Raw genomic sequence first — 15,485 nt, forward strand, 5'->3', positions numbered from 1 at the left:
ATATATATATTTATATATTTATATAGGAGGCAGGAGAATCATCTGAACCCAGGAAGTGGAGGTTGCAGTGAGCTGAGATTGCACCACTGTACTCTAGCCTGGGCGACAGAGTGAGACTCCATCTCAAAAAAAAAAAAAAAAAAAGTAAACATACTATAAAATGAGAAGGTGTCCCCCGTTACCCTGGGAACTCCTGACAAGTGAGTCATCTCCCCACTGGAAAAGGATCAGAAGGAAGCTTTGCCCCCACTGGGCCCCAGGCACTTCTGAGCAGCTGAGATGAAACAAAGACAAAGAGAAGCCAGCAGACCCAGGCCCCTGAGCTCGCCACGAGGCCACTGCCCCACCGCTTGCTCGGCTGTGCCCAGCTCCTCCCAGATGCTTCATACTTCACGTGTGTTAACTTGTTCCATCCCCACCACAACCCCATGGCGGTGGTGCTGCTGGTGTCCCCAGTTTACTCAGATGGAGAATGTAAGACACGGACAGTCTGAAGAACAAAATAGGCTTAGCCAGTTTGTGTGAGACTGGGCTTCAAACCCAGGACCCCAAGTCCCAAGACTTCGGCAGGTGCCTTGCTGCCTCAGAACCACCACGACTGAGTGGTTCTCACACCAGCCTGTAATCGAAAACCGGCTGCAGGCCTTGGTCCATGACCCTCACCCTTCTTCATGGCCTGCCTTGGGCAGAGTCTGGGACTAATCACACGAAGACAGCCACAGAGCCCCACTGTGACGCCATGTGACAGATGACACACGCCTGCAAAAGCAAGCATGGGCTGTGTGGCTCGTGGCCAAAGACCACAGAACAGGCCGGGTACAGTGGCTCATGCCTGTAATCCCAACACTTTGGGAGGCCGAGGCGGGCGGATCACCCTGAGGTCAGGAGTTCGAGACCAGCCTGGCTAACAGGGAAAATCCCCACCTCTCTCTTTTTTATTTTAGACAGAGTCTCACTCTGTCACCCAGGCTGCTGGAGTGCATGGCGCGATCACAGCTCACTGCAACCTCTGCCTCCTGGGTTCAAGCGATTCTCCTGCCTCAGCCTCCTCAGTAACTGGGATTACAGGCACCTGCCACCTCACCCAGCTAATTTTTTTTTTTTTTTTTTGTATTTTTAGTAGAGACGGAGTTTTGCCATCTTGGCCAGGCTGGTCTTGATCTCCTGACCTCGTGACCCACCCACCTCGGCCTCCCAAAGGGCTGGGATTACAGGCATGAGCCACCATGCCCGGCCGCAAAACCCCATCTCTATTAATAAAAACAAAAAAAACTCTATTAAAAAATATACAAAAATTAGCTGGGCGTGGTGACGCGTGCCTGTAATCCTAGCTACTCGAGAGGCTGAAGCAAGAGAATCACTTGAACCCAGAAGGCGGACGTTGCAGTGAGCTGAGATTGCGCCACTGTACTCCTGCCTGGGTCAGAGCAAGACTCTGTCAAAAAAGCAAACAAAAATCACAGGCCGCGCGCGGTGGCTCAAGCCTGTAATCCCAGCACCTTGGGAAGCTGAGATGGGCGGATCACGAGGTCAGGAGATCGAGACCATCCTGGCTAACACAGTGAAACACTGTCTGCTACTAAAAAAATAAACAAAAAACTAGGCGGGCGCGGTGGCTCAAGGCCTGCAATCCCGCAGCGTTTGGGAGGCCCGAGACGGGCCGGATCACAAGGTGCAGGAGATCGAGACGATCCTGGCGAAGAAACACAGTGAAACCGCCATCTCTAGCTAAAATAGCAAAAAACTAGCCGGCGAGGTTGGCGGGCGCCTGTAAGTCCCAGCTCTTGGAGGCTGAGGCAGGAGAATGCGGGAAGCGCCGGAGGCGGCAGCTGAGTGAGCTGAGATCCGGCCACAGCCTCAGCCTGGGCAGCAGAGCGAGGACTGCTGCTCAAAAAAAAAAAAAAAAAAAAACTAGGCCAGGCGTGGTTGTGGGCACCTGCGTACGTCCAGCTACTCGGAGGCCCTGAGGCAGGAGAATGGCGTGAACCTGCAGGCAGAGCTTGCAGTGGCTGAGATGCCAGCCACTGGCACTCCAGCCTGGGCAACAGAGCGAGACTCTGTTTCAAAAAAAAAAAAAAGAAAAGAAAAGAAAACCACAAAGACCGCAGAACGGCATCAAACAGTGAACTGGGAACTGGCACACAAAGCACGTGGCTGCCCACACTTACGAAGACGTCTTGCTGTCCCGGGACCACTTTTTGATCTGTGAGAGCTTGTTGATAAGGAAGATGCCCTTTCCCTGGGCCTTGCCACAAGGCTTCATGATCCAGGTGCTGGACGGGCTCTTCCGGAACTCCTCTACAAACAGATTGTAGTCAGCAGGCAGCATGTAGGTGACAGGAACAAAGTCTGCAAAGCAAAGATACCCAGCGCTGGTAAGCGGCCAGCCCAGCAGTGGCCATGAACAGAAAGATCTTGCCCCTGCCTTTCCAGGGTCTATGGGCTTAGTGCCCCCCACCGCAACCCAGCAGCTAACAGAACAAGGGCCTCTGCTGCACAATGGCTGGGCAACACTCAGAAGTTACATTTACAGAGCCTACCTAAGTACCTTACAAACCTGTATTTTTCAATCCCCACGGCTGCCTGGGAGCTCCTGTAAATAAACCCTGTAATAATTCCCATTTAGCAGATGAGGAAACTGACACCCAGGGAGGTCAGTTAGAGAATTCTGCCCAGGTTTGTGAAGGAATCTGAAACTATTCAGTCCAGCTTTTATCCCGGACTGGACAGGGACACACTGTCTTTCCTGGGTATAGCCAGGCATAGTCATGAGCCCTCGTGGCAGCCTGTGGCTCAAGAAGTGTTTCCCCGGGCCGAGTACTGAGGGCATCCTCTGGCTTACACAAAGTCCATGCCGGCTGGGCGTGGTGGCTCATGCCTCTAATCCCAGCATTTTGGGAGGCCGAGGCGGGTAGATCACAAGGTCAGGAGTTCGAGATCAGCCTGGCCAATATGGTGAAATCCCGTCTCTACTAAAAATACAAAAAGAAATTAGCCAGGCATGGTGGCAGGCACGTGGAGTCACAGCTACTCGGGAGGCTGAGGCAGGAGAGTTGCTTGAACCCGGAAGGAGAAGGTTGCAGTGAGCTAAGATCACACCACTGCACTCCAGCCTGGGTGACAGAGTGAGACTCCATTTCAAAGAAAAGAAAAAAAAGTCCATGCCAGGCAATTCCCAAGGCACTCACAGTAACTAGGATCCCAAACTCAGGCCCCTCCTGCTCCCTCATTCTGGAGACACCTGAAATGAAACAGGTGCCACCACAACTCGCGTGGACATACTCATGCATCAAAGCCAACAGTCACCACCTCAGCGCCTCGTGCCCCAAAGAAACAATTCAGCTGTTTACTGAAAACATGAGCCGGTGGAAAAGGCACAAACCCAGATAGAGGTATTTTCCATTTTCATCTTTTTCTGCCAGGGGACTCCCTTCTTTCTCCAGCTCCTTCCTGTATCTTTTGATGTTCTTCACCATCAGGTCCTTCCGGGTCAGTTCATAGTGGTTTGGAAAATGGTTGACTATTTGGTCATCTGAGAGCCGATATCCAGTTTCGACGCTGAACACATTTCGGATGGTTTGCACACTCATCCTGAAAGAGATGAGCAGGACAGATGCTGGGCAGTGACGTCTGTGTGGCAGGAGCCCTTGTTCCCGTCCCTGCAAACACCCTGAACCCTCAGCACCCTTCCCCACTACTCCCACATCCCCCGGCACCTGAGCCAGGGGCTGCCCAGCCCATAGCAGCACAGAACAGGTGCCCAGGGACAGGCCAGGACCCAAGCTGTGTGAGGGCCAGGAGCTGTGCTGATTCTGTACCCTGAGCTGCTTCCCTCTCTGGCCCAGAGCAGGGGCTCAATAGATGTTTACTGATTAGTGATAACAAGGATTAATGATAACACTGTCAACAAATATACCCTTTTCAGACTCTGAAGTCAGGAAACTCATTTAAACAGGATCTGTACCCAAATTCAGGAAGGTCAAGGACCCCTTCAAAACAAAATCACAGGGGTTAGTTACGGTCCCTGAGTCAGTACTTGATATTCTTGCAGAGTCAGCTGAAGGTGCAAGTCTGGGACAACAGAGTTGAAAGAGAAATGGATTCCTTCCAAGCCTCTGAGAAAGCCACGGTCTCCCTGCCACACGCCCGTCCTCACCACACCCGCTGAGAAGCAGGGAAGGGGTACGGAGGAAGAGCTGGCCCCGCCCAGAGCCAGAGTCACAAAACATGGCAAGTGGCCCCAGCCTACCCCCACCCCACAGCACCACCCTAGAGAAGGTGCCCAGAGCCCCCAAAGGGTTGCTGTGGATTCCAAGATGGCTAGAATAAAGGGAATCTTTTTTGACTTTTTATTATGGAAAACCTCCACCACACTCAGAAGGAGAGAGAAAGCGTTGAGGGACCCCCATTGCCCCATTCCCCAGTTAATAGCACGTGGCCAGTCTCGTTTAGTCTGAACCTCCACCTCACTCAGCACTGGCATGTTCTGAACCAATTCCCAGACATCATATTAGTTCATCCAAAGCATTTCTGTAAGATTCTCTAATGGTTCAAGACTCCATTTTCTATTATGTGATATCCTATTTTATATAATTATCAGAACTAAAAAAGTATGTATGTATGTATGTATGTATTTATATATTTTTGAGACAGGGTCTCACTCTGTTGCCCAGGTTGGGGTGTCATGACTTGATCTCGGTGTGATCTCGGCCTCCCAGGCTCAAGCAATCCTCCTACCTCAGCCTCCCAAGTAGCTGGTACTACAGGAAGGAGCCACTGTGTCCAGCTAAATTTTTATAGTTTTTTTTGTAGAGACGGGGTTTTGCCATGTTGCCCAGGCTGGTCTCAAACTCCTGGACTCAACTGATCCTCCTGCCTCAGCCTCCCAAAGTGCTGCAATTACAGGCATGAGCCACCACGCTTGGCAACGGCAGGAATACTTCTATAGGGACAACCTTCCCTTCATCAACAATCTAGATGCCTCAAGAACAGTTCATACACAAAACACAGAATCAGTGCTTAATTCCTTCCCTTTATTTATCAGTTTTTCAAAGTAAAGAGCTGGCCAGGCGCAGTGGTTCACCTCTGTAATCCAACACTTTTGTTTTATTTTGGTTTTGTTTTGTTTGTTTTTTGAGATGGAGTCTTACTCTGTTGCCTAGGCTGGAGTGTAATGGCATGATTTTGGCTCACTGCAACCTCTGCCTCGTAGGTTCGAGCCATTCTCCTGCCTCAGCCTCCTGAGTAGCTGGGACTACAGGCGTGCGCCACCACGCCCAGCTAATTTTTGTATTTTTAGTAGAGATGGGGTTTTGCCATGTTGCCCAGGCTGGTCTCGAACTCCTGACCTCAGGTGATCTGCCTGCCTTGGCTTCCCACAGTGCTGGGATTACAGGCATGAGCCACCATGCTGGCCTATAATCCAGCACATTGGAAGGCTGAGAATTGGGGCAGTGTTCAGCTGAGCACTTTTTTTTTTTTTCTTTTTGGGACAGAATCTCACTCTGTCGTCCAGGCTGGAGTGCAGTGGTGCAATCTCAGCTAACTGCAAGCTCCGCCTCCCGGCTTCACGCCAGCCACTCTCTTGCCTCAGCCTCCCAAGTAGCTGGGACTACAGGTGCCCGCCACCACGCCTGGCTAATTTTTTGTATATTTAGTAGAGGTGGGGTTTCACTGTGTTAGCCAGGATGGTCTCGATCTCCTGACCTCGTGATCCGCCTGCCTTGGCTTCCCAAAGTGCTGGGATTACAGGCTTGTGCCACCAAGCCAGCCTCAGCTGAGCAATTCTACTCCTCTTTGTGGTACTGACTGAGGTTATTCAGAAGTTTAGAGCCAGTCGATGGGATGAGCTGGGGGTCCCAGAAGGTTTTCTTCATGTCTGGCACCTTGACTGGCCTAGCTGGAGGCTGGAAAGTGGGCACAGCTGCACTGCCATGTACAAAACCTACCTGTGACTGCTGTGGCACAAGGGCTTGAGGATGGCACCTTCTCACAGGACAGCTCAGGGCACTCGCATGTTTCCAATAGAGGAACTGGCCTGGGCCCAGGCCTGTGTGATTTTTACTGTATTCCACTGGTCAATGTGGTCAAAGAGTCTTTCACGAGAAAATGACAAAGACCTCAACTTTAGAGTGAAGCAGTGGCAAGAACTTTGCAGCCATCTTTATTTTCTCTCTCTCTTTCTTTCTTTTAGAGACAGGGTCTCGCTCTGTGGCCCAGGCTAGAGTGCAGTAGCACAGTCAAGGCTCACTGGAGTCTTGACCTCCTGGGCTCAAGCAAGCCTCCCACCTGAGCCTCACAAGTAGCTAGGGCTACAGGCACGAACCACTACGCCTGGATAATGTTCGTATTTGTTTGTAGAGATGAGGTTTCACCATTTGCACAGGCTGGTGTCAAACTCCTGGGCTCAAGAGATCTGTCTGCCTCTACCTCCCAAAAGGCTGGGATTACAGGCATGAGCCACTGCACCCAGGCACCCCACCACCCAGCTAATTTTTTTTTTGAGACAGGGTCTCAGTATATTGCCCAGGCTGGTCTCAAACTCTTCCCAAAGTGCTGGGATTACAGGCATGAGCCACTGTGCCCAAGAGTTCTATGCCCTGGCCTATGGCCATCTTTAACCTGCCACGTGTGGTGGCGCCTGTAATCCCAGGTACTTGGGAGCCTGAGGCAGGAGAATCACTTGAACCCAGGAGGCGAAGACTGCAGTGAGCTGAGATGGCACCATTGCACTCCAGCCTGGGTGACAGAGCAAGACTGTCCTGTCCTCTGGCCCAACTATAATGCACGCTCACTGGAAGGGGAGGGCTGAGGCTCTTGTTTCTCACCCGAATTCCCCACAGGGTTGCTGAGCTGAAACATCCCAGACTTCATACCCCAGGCTGAACACAGTGACGTGGGAACACACCACAACACATTCTCTCACAAAGAGCCTTAAGGAAACGTGTGCGGGGAGACAGCACAACGACGGGAGACACCAGCTCTGAGGCCACTCGCTGCAGGGCACTGGAATTAGTAAAACCGATACGTAAGTCTCAGAGAAACAACCCAGCCCTGCTGCGCGTGCTTACCAGTAAAAATTCCAATCCTCGTTCTCTGTCACTTGGACCCATCCTCTCTTTTCAAAGTTATTGATCAGCACTGACTTCTCGATATCAGTGACCCATTTTACTTTTCCTGCCATAATCCTGGAAGAGATCAAGATATCAGAGCCACAAAACTTCAACAACTCACTTTCCTTTAAACCCAAGGAATCCTCTCAACAGCACGCCCCACTCCACACTCGATCTTACCCTGCCAGTGGGTCTCCACCAGGGGTGAGTCCGTCTCCCAGGGGACACCTGGTACTGTCTCGAGACAGTCTGGTTGTCATGACTGGGGGGTGCCTCTGGCGTCGGACATGTCCGGGCCAGGGATGCCACTCAACATCCGACTGCACAGATGACCCCTCACAACCAGTCATCCAGCCCCAAATGTCAACTGTGCCAAGGCTGAGAAACCCTGGTCTGGTGGGAGAAACAGGCAGCCAGCAAGTCGCCACCCGGGAGTATTCAACTGCAAAAGTGCCAGGAGCCACAAAGGAGGGGCACACGGGGCTCTGAGAGCCAGAGGCAAGGCAGCTGGGGAGGGCTGCCCTGAGAAGGGAACCCTCGGGCCTCGGACCGACTTCCGATGGGTGAGTGGGGGTCGGCACGCCTGTCCCATGTCCCTCCAGGCACTGCCTGTCTCCCTACTTCAAGTCACCCTCTGTAACTGCGGAGTGACCGTAAAGTGTTTATCTGGACTGGGCATGGTGGCTCACACCTGTAATCGCAAAACTTTGGGAGGCTGAGGCGGGCAGATCAGATCGCCTGAGGTCGGGAGTTCAAGACCAGTGTGGCCAACATGGTGAAACCCCGTCTCTACTAAAAATACAAAAATTAGCCAGGTGTGGTGGTGCGCACCTATAATCCCAACTACTCAAGAGGTTGAGGCAGGAGAATCACTTGAACCCGGGAAGCAGAGGTTGTGGTGAGCCGAAATCGTGCTACTGCCCTCCAGCCTGGGCAACAGAGCAAGACTCCATCTCAAAAAATAAAAATAGGCTGGGCGCGGTGGCTCATGACTGTAATCCCAACACTTTGGGAGGCCAAAGCAGGCAGATCACAAGGTCAGGAGATCGAGACCATCCTGGCTAACACGGTGAAACCCCTTCTCTACTAAAAATATAAAAAATTAGCCAGGCGTGGTGGCACGTGCCTGTAATCCCAGCTACTTAGGAGTCTGAGGTAGGAGAATCACTTGAACCCAGGAGGCGGAGGATGCAGTGGGCAGAGATTGTGCCACTGCACTCCAGCCTGGGTGATAGAGCGAGACTCCATCTCTAAATAAATTAATTAATTAATTAATTAATTAAATTAAAATTTTTTTTTAAAAAGTGTTTATCTGACTACATCACTCCCATTTAATAACCTCCATGACTCCCCATGGTACTTAAACACACAGACCCCTTGCCCTCACCTGCTTCTCCAGGTCCACCTCACACCACCTTCTCCTTTACCCTCTGTTCTGCCACCCTGGGCTTCTCCACCCACACTCTCTCCTGCCACAGGCCTCACACACACTGTGTCCCTCCGCCTGCAGCATGCTGCCCTCACTCTCTGCCTGGCTAAGCTGCCTCCCGCTCATCTGCCAGCATAAATGAATGTCGCTTGCTCCACTAAGTCTCCCTGACCCTCCAAACCAGGTGCTGGACCCCTCGGCACCCCAGAGCTCTGTATTAAGCACCTGCTGTCCCTGCTGGGGGCCAGGGAGCTGGCTTGCTTTCTTCTTCACTGCTATGTGCCCAGGGCCCAGCTCCATGCCTGGCACGGGAGGGATGCTCAGATCAGACAGACAGACTGGCTGCAGTCCCAGGCCTGTCAGCGCCACTGTGGGACTCGGAGCTGTAACAGTTACAAGAGGACTCTAGACCTCGGTTTGCTCTGAAAAGTCTAGTTTTCAAATTGCTCGGGCAGCCCAAGATTCAAGGCTCCCACTCCAGCTCAGACCAGGAAGGCTACAGGAGGCTGCCTCTCCACCCTGGTGACCCCCACACCGCAGGCATCTGGCCTGTACAACTCACACGTTGTACTTAAGACAATCTTCTGGCCGGGTGTGGTGACTCACGCTTGTAATTCCAGCACTTTGGGAGGCCAAGGCGGGCAGATCACAAGTTCAGGAGATCGAGACCATCCTGGCTAACACGGTGAAACCCCGTCTCTACTAAAAAAAAAAATACAAAAAATTAGCCGGGCACAGTGGCAGGTGCCTGTAGTCCCAGCCACTCGGAAGGCTGAGGCAGAAGAATGGCGTGAACCCAGGAGGCGGAGCTTGCAGTGAGCCGAGATCACGCCACTGCACTCCAGCCTGGGCGACAGAGCGAGACTCCATCTCACAAAAAAAAAAAAAAAAAAAGAGCTTGTGTAAGAACCAGACTCAGCTGGGTGCGGTGGCTCACGCCTACAATCCCAGCACTTTGGGAGGCCAAGGTGGGTGGATCACCTGAGGTCAGGAGTTCAAGAACAGCCTGGCCAACATACGAAACCCCATCTCTAATAAAAATACAAAAATTAGCCAGGCACGGTGGTGCACGCCCTGTAATCCCGCTACTCAGGAGGTCTGAGGGAGGAGAATTGCTTGAACCCGAGAGGCAGAGGTTATAGCGATGCCAAAGGATCGCACCATTGCACCTAGCCTTGGTGACAGAGCAGACTGTCAGAAAAAAAAGAAAAAAGAGAAGAGGAAGAGAAGAGAAGAGAAGGAGAAGAGAAGGAAGAGAAGAGAAAGAGAAAAGAAAAAAGAAAAGAAAAGAAAAGAAAAAGAAAAGAAAAGAAAAGAAAAGAAAAGAAAAGAAGAAAAGAAAAAGAGGCCGGGCACGGTGGCTCACGCCTGTAATCCCAGCACTTTGGGAGGCCGAGGCGTGGGCGGATCACGAGCTTAGGAGATCGAGACCTTCCTGGCTAACATCAGTGAAACCCTGTCTCTACTAAAAAAAATACAAAAAATGGAGGCCAAGGCGTACTGGTACGGGCCTTAGTCCCAGTCTACTCGGGAGGCTGAGGCAGGAGAATGGCGTGAACCCGGGAGGTTGGAGCTTGCAGTAAGCGAGTCGCGCCACTATGCACTCCAGCCTGGGGACAGAGCTAAGACTCCGGTCTCAAAAAAAGAAAAGAAGAGAAGAGAAGAGAAGGAAAAGAAAAAGAACCAGACTCAAGGGAATCCTGGTGCCGCTGATTCAAAGCCAGGGTGATACTAACTATCTAAAGTGACCACCTCTCTCCACACGCTCCGTCACTTCCCTCTGTGAACCTGGCCTTTGGCAGGATCATGACAACACCCAGGTCACAGGGTCAACAAGTCAATAAATTAGAATTGCTCTTCTGGAAGTACAAGGTTGCTGTATAAAGGACTGCTGTAGGTGGATCGGTCACGGTGCACGTGGGGGAACCTCATGCAGTTTGACCTCAGCAGTCACAGACAAGATGACAGTATAAGCACAAGGGCCGCCCGCAGTGCATGAGCCAATCCCACACACCCTCACACCCGCAGACACGGGGCCATGGAAGCCGCACCCAACATTGAGCCGATTGCCACCCACTCACCCCCACAAAACCATGGGGGCCACGGGAGCTGCACCCCAGAGACGGTAAGCCCATCCCACACCCCTCACACCTGGAGACAAGGGGGCCACAGAAGCCCACATCCCAGAACATGAGGCCGACCCACACCCCCTCCACCCGTTAGACACGGGGAGGCCACGGAGCCGCACCCCAGAGCGTGAAGCCGATTCCCCCACACCCCTCACATCTGCAGACAAGGGAGCCCACGCCAATGGCTCAGGGGACTGTCTCGGTTTCACTATGTGATTTCAGCCTCCACAGCCTGATTTCCTGATGAATCCTGCTTGCGACCGGGGACCCCCAAACCACCGCCGTCCAGGCTGCTGGTCACCCGTTGTACTTAAAGCAAGGGGGCATCTAGTGGGTGACCTCACACCAGCCACTGACATTCTACCTGGAGGTGATAGAAGAGAGTGACTTGGAGACCAGGAAGGCTAGTGCGCGGATTCTCACACATTGCTTCCCCAGGCCTCACGCTTCCACGGTGTGAGACCCAACCCACTAAACCACCGAGCAGACCTGGGCCAAACATCCTCATCCACTTTCACTAAGCAAGTGAGGCAGAGCGCTTTAGCCAGACCATCAGGTGGTCTCCTCTCCCACCGTGCGGACAAACGTCCCTCAGGGCCGTCTCAGGCTGTACCTACCATATTTTTTTTTTCTTTTTTTTTTTTGTTTTTTTTTCTTGGCACTGACGGAGCACCCACTTGGCGACTCCCACGCTCACTCCGGTGTCACTGAACGTCACTGACGGCTGCCCCTCCTTCTTCCCTAAAAGTTAACACACAGACGAAATGCTACATCGCACCACCATAAGAAAGACCACTCTTTCACCATGTTTTGTTTTTGTTTTTTTTGAGAACAGGTTCTCACGTCTGCTCACTCCAGGCTGAAGTGCAGGTGGGTACGTCTGGAACTCCTCGCCAATCTCCGCCTCCCGGGTTAAGCAGTTCTCCTGCCTGAGGCCTCCTGAGTAGCTGCGACTTACAGGCGAGTGCCACCCACACCAAACCTAATTTTGTATTTTTTTTTGTAGGAGACCAGGTTCCCCGTGTTGGCCAGGCTGGTCTCGAACTCCCAGGGCTTAGCGATCTGTCCACCTCAGCCTCGCCAAAGTGCTGGTGATTTATAGAGCGTGAGCACCGCGCCCGGCCTCTTAACCTTTTAAGAATACTATGGGCCGGGCTGCGGGTGGCTCAAGCCTGTAATCCCCAGCACTTTGGGAGGCCGAGACGGGCAGATGACGAGGTCAGAAGATCGAGACCATCCTGGCTAACACGTGAAACCCCCGTCTCCTACTAAAAATACAAAAAAAACTAGCCGGGCGAGGTGGCGGCGCCTTAGTCCCAGCTACTCAGGAGGCTGAGGCAGGGGAGAATGGGTGTGAACCCAGGAGGCGGAGCTTCAGTGAGCTTGAGATCTGGGCCACTGCACTCCAGCCTGGGTGACAGAGCGAGGACTCCGTCTCAAAAAAAAAAAAAAAAAAAAAAAAGAATACTATGACAAAACCATAACTAGCCAGAATATTCAGTAGCTGGCATCTTGTTTAACAAATGTACACTAAAAGATGCTCCTAAGAGTCTTCCCGTTACAGTAAGAATTTCTGAACTGTATTACTTACTGGCTCCTGCTGGCCTTCTCAAACTGCCACACCACCCTTCATGGCATGCACCCCTCACTCCAGCTGAGCTCAGCTCCTTCCTGTACCTGCCCGACCCTTTCCTCCCACCTACAAGACTGTGTGCACCCTGTGCCCCACCTGGAACAGCCCCTCTGCACAGCCTCTTCTCCAACTCCCACCAGTCATGCAAGGCACAGTTCAAAGGTCACTCCCTCCACAGAGAGCCATTCTCGGCCTTAGCTGGAGCTAAACTGCCCTCCCCAGACCCTCTGTCTCCTCTCCTACCATCCTTGTCGGCACTCAGAATTGCCTACCTTGCATTTCAGCCCTTTAAGTACATTCCTTCTATAAACACTTGAGGGTGGGACTCTGAGTCACCTGTTCCCACTCTTGCGTGATTTTTTTTTTTTTTTTCTGAGACAAAGTCTCGCTCTGTTGCCCAGGCTGGAGTGCAGTGGCACATCTTGGCTCACTATAACCTCTGCCTCCTGGGTTCAAGCAATTCTTTTTTTTTTTTTTTTTTTTTTTGAGACAGAGTCTTACTCTGTCGCCCAGGCTGGAGCGATCTTGGTTCACCGCAACCTCCGCCTCCTGGGCTCAAGCGATTCTTCTGCCTCAGCCTTCCAAGTAGCTGGGATTACAGGCGCCTATCACCACACCTGGTTAATTTTTGTATTTTTAGTAGAGACAGGGTTTCACCATGTTGGCCAGGCTGATCTCAAACTCCCGACCTCAGGTGATATGTCTGCCTCGGCCTCTCAAAGTGCTGGGATGACAAGCGTGAGCCACTGTTCCCGGCTGCACAGATTATTTCCAGGCTGTGGTGTGGCACATGCATCAAAGCCCACAGTCCACCTGCCTGACTCGAACATCTCTAGCACAAGCCCAGGCACAGTCAAGGCCCACGGTAAATATTCAGTGCATAGGGAGGGAGCGGGAAAACCCTCCAGGTGAGTCCCTTGAACCTGACTCTTTGCTTTTGACAGTCGCTCCCATAGAGATGTGTTATGGGTTAAGCTGTGCCTCCCACAAACTTACAGGAAAGTCCTAACTTGTCTGAAACAAGTACATGCAGCAGAAAGAGCGTTGCCCTGAAGCTCCCCACACACCCCTTCCATTTTTAAATTTTATTCTAATTTTTAAATCTTTTCATTTGAGACAAAGAGTCTTGTTCTGTCGCCCAGGCTGGAGTGCAGTGGCACGATCTCAGTGCACCGCAACCTCCGCCTCCCGGGTTCAAGCATTCTTTGCCTCAGCCTCCCAAGTAGCTGGCACTACAGGCACCTGCCACCATGTCTGGCTAATTTTTGTATTTTTAGTAGAGATGTGGTTTCACTATGTTGGCCAGGTTGGTCTTGAACTCCTGACCTCATGATCCACCCACTTCAGCCTCCCAAAATGCTGGAATTATAGGCGTGAGCCACCACACCCGGCCATGGTTTTTTTTTTTTTTTTTTTGAGTCAGACTCTCGCTCTGTCACCCAGGCTGGAGTGCAACGGTGCCATCTTGGCTCACTGCAACCTCCACCTCCTGGGTTCAAGCAATTCTCTTGCCTCAGCTCCCGAGTGTCTGGGATTACAGGTGCATGCCCCTACGCACGGCTAGTTATTATATTTTTAGTAGAGACAGGGTTTCACCATGCTGGCCAGGCTGGTCTCGAACTCCTGACCACAAGTGATCACCTTCCCTGAGCAAAACTCTTGATATAATTAACCACAAGCCTCCCAAAGTGCTGGGATTACAGGTGTGAGCCACCGCACCCAGTCCCCTTCCATTTTTTTTTTTTAAACAACACAGATAATTGATTACGTCACATTAATAATATCGAACAAGGCTCCAGAGCTGCTAATTTCTGGTCTTGATATCATCACCAATAGCTCGAGTTCTTCCCATTTTACATTTTGCCATCCTCAGAAAACTGGCTCTGTCCTCAGTGAAGCCCGCTTAAGACAGCTACATTTCCAGGAGAAGAAAAGCCCGTTTCGTTTTCAGCGTTTCTTTTTTTTTTTTTGAGACGGAGTCTTGCTCTGCCACCCAGGCTGGAGTGCAGTGGCCGGCTCTCAGCTCACTGCAAGCTCCGCCTCCCGGGTTCACGCCATTCTCCTGTCTCAGCCTCCCGAGTAGCTGGGACTACAGGCGCCCGCCTCGTCGCCCGGCTAGTTTTTTGTATTTTTTAGTAGAGACGGGGTTTCACCGTATTAGCCAGGATGGTCTCGATCTCCTGACCTCATGATCCGCCCGTCTCGGCCTCCCAAAGTGCTGGGATTACAGGCTTGAGCCACCACGCCCGGCCTTCAGCGTTTCTTTTTATGTGAGAAACTCTTTTAGAAAAAAAAAATAATGGCCAGACGGGGCGTGGGGCATGGTGGCTCATGCCTGTAATCCCATCACTTTGAGAGGCCAAGGCGGGTGGATCACCTAAGGTCAGGAGTTTGAGACCAGCCTCTCCAACATGGTGAAATCCTGTATCTACTAAAAATACAAAAATTAGCCGGGCGTGGTGGCACGCACCTGTGATCCTAGCTACTCGAGAGGCTGAGGCAGGAGAATTGCTTGAACCCAGGAGGCGGAGTTTGCAGTGAGCCGAGATTGTACCATTGAGATCAAGCCTGGGCAACAGGATGAGACTTTGTCTCAAAAATAATTAAAAAATAGGCTGGTTGCGGTGGCTCATGCCTGTAATCCCAGCACTTTGGGAGGCTGAGATGGGTGGATCACCTGAAGTCAGGAGTTCGAGACCAGCCTGGCCAACATGGCGAAACCTGGTCTCTACTAAAAATATAAAAATTAGCTGGGCATGGTGGTGGGCACCTGTAGTCCCAGACACTTGGGAGGCTGAAGCAGGAGAATGGCATCAACCCAGGAGGCGGAGCTTGCAGTGAGCGAAGACTACACCACCACACTCCGGCCTGGGCGACAGAGCGAGACTCCATCTCAAAAAAAAAAAAGAAAAAAGAAAAGAAACATACATAGCTCTCTCACTGGCCAAAATTGTATCACCCATCAATTCCTAAAACAAACACTGGTGGGCCAAGCAGTGTGGCTCACACCTGTAATCCCAGCACTTTGGAAGGCCAAGACGGGTGGATCACCTGAGGTCAGGAGTTCGAGGTCAGCCGGACCAACGGAAACCCCGTCTCTACTAAAAATACAAAATTAGGCGGGGCGCGGTGGCTCAAGCCTGTAATCCCAGCACTTTGGGAGGCCGAGACAGGCGGATCAC

General features: G+C 51.9%; 1 protein-coding gene across 1 annotated transcript in view; it reads right to left on the minus strand.

Moving 5' to 3' along the window:
* Window positions 1-15,485, minus strand: part of TTLL1 (TTL family tubulin polyglutamylase complex subunit L1) — a 44,636-nt gene that overhangs the window by 23,654 nt on the left and 5,497 nt on the right. Inside the window, exons 2-4 of the mRNA XM_017849998.1 lie at window positions 7,071-7,187; window positions 3,383-3,591; window positions 2,168-2,349 (exon numbers count right to left, since the gene is read on the minus strand). Coding sequence (XP_017705487.1) covers window positions 2,168-2,349; window positions 3,383-3,591; window positions 7,071-7,183 — 504 coding nt within the window. The 5' untranslated portion in view covers window positions 7,184-7,187. The remainder of the gene's footprint in view (window positions 1-2,167; window positions 2,350-3,382; window positions 3,592-7,070; window positions 7,188-15,485) is intronic.

This window comes from Rhinopithecus bieti, unplaced genomic scaffold (assembly GCF_001698545.2).
Source record: "Rhinopithecus bieti isolate Rb0 unplaced genomic scaffold, ASM169854v2 scaffold_33210, whole genome shotgun sequence".
NCBI classification, from domain to species: domain Eukaryota; kingdom Metazoa; phylum Chordata; class Mammalia; order Primates; family Cercopithecidae; genus Rhinopithecus; species Rhinopithecus bieti.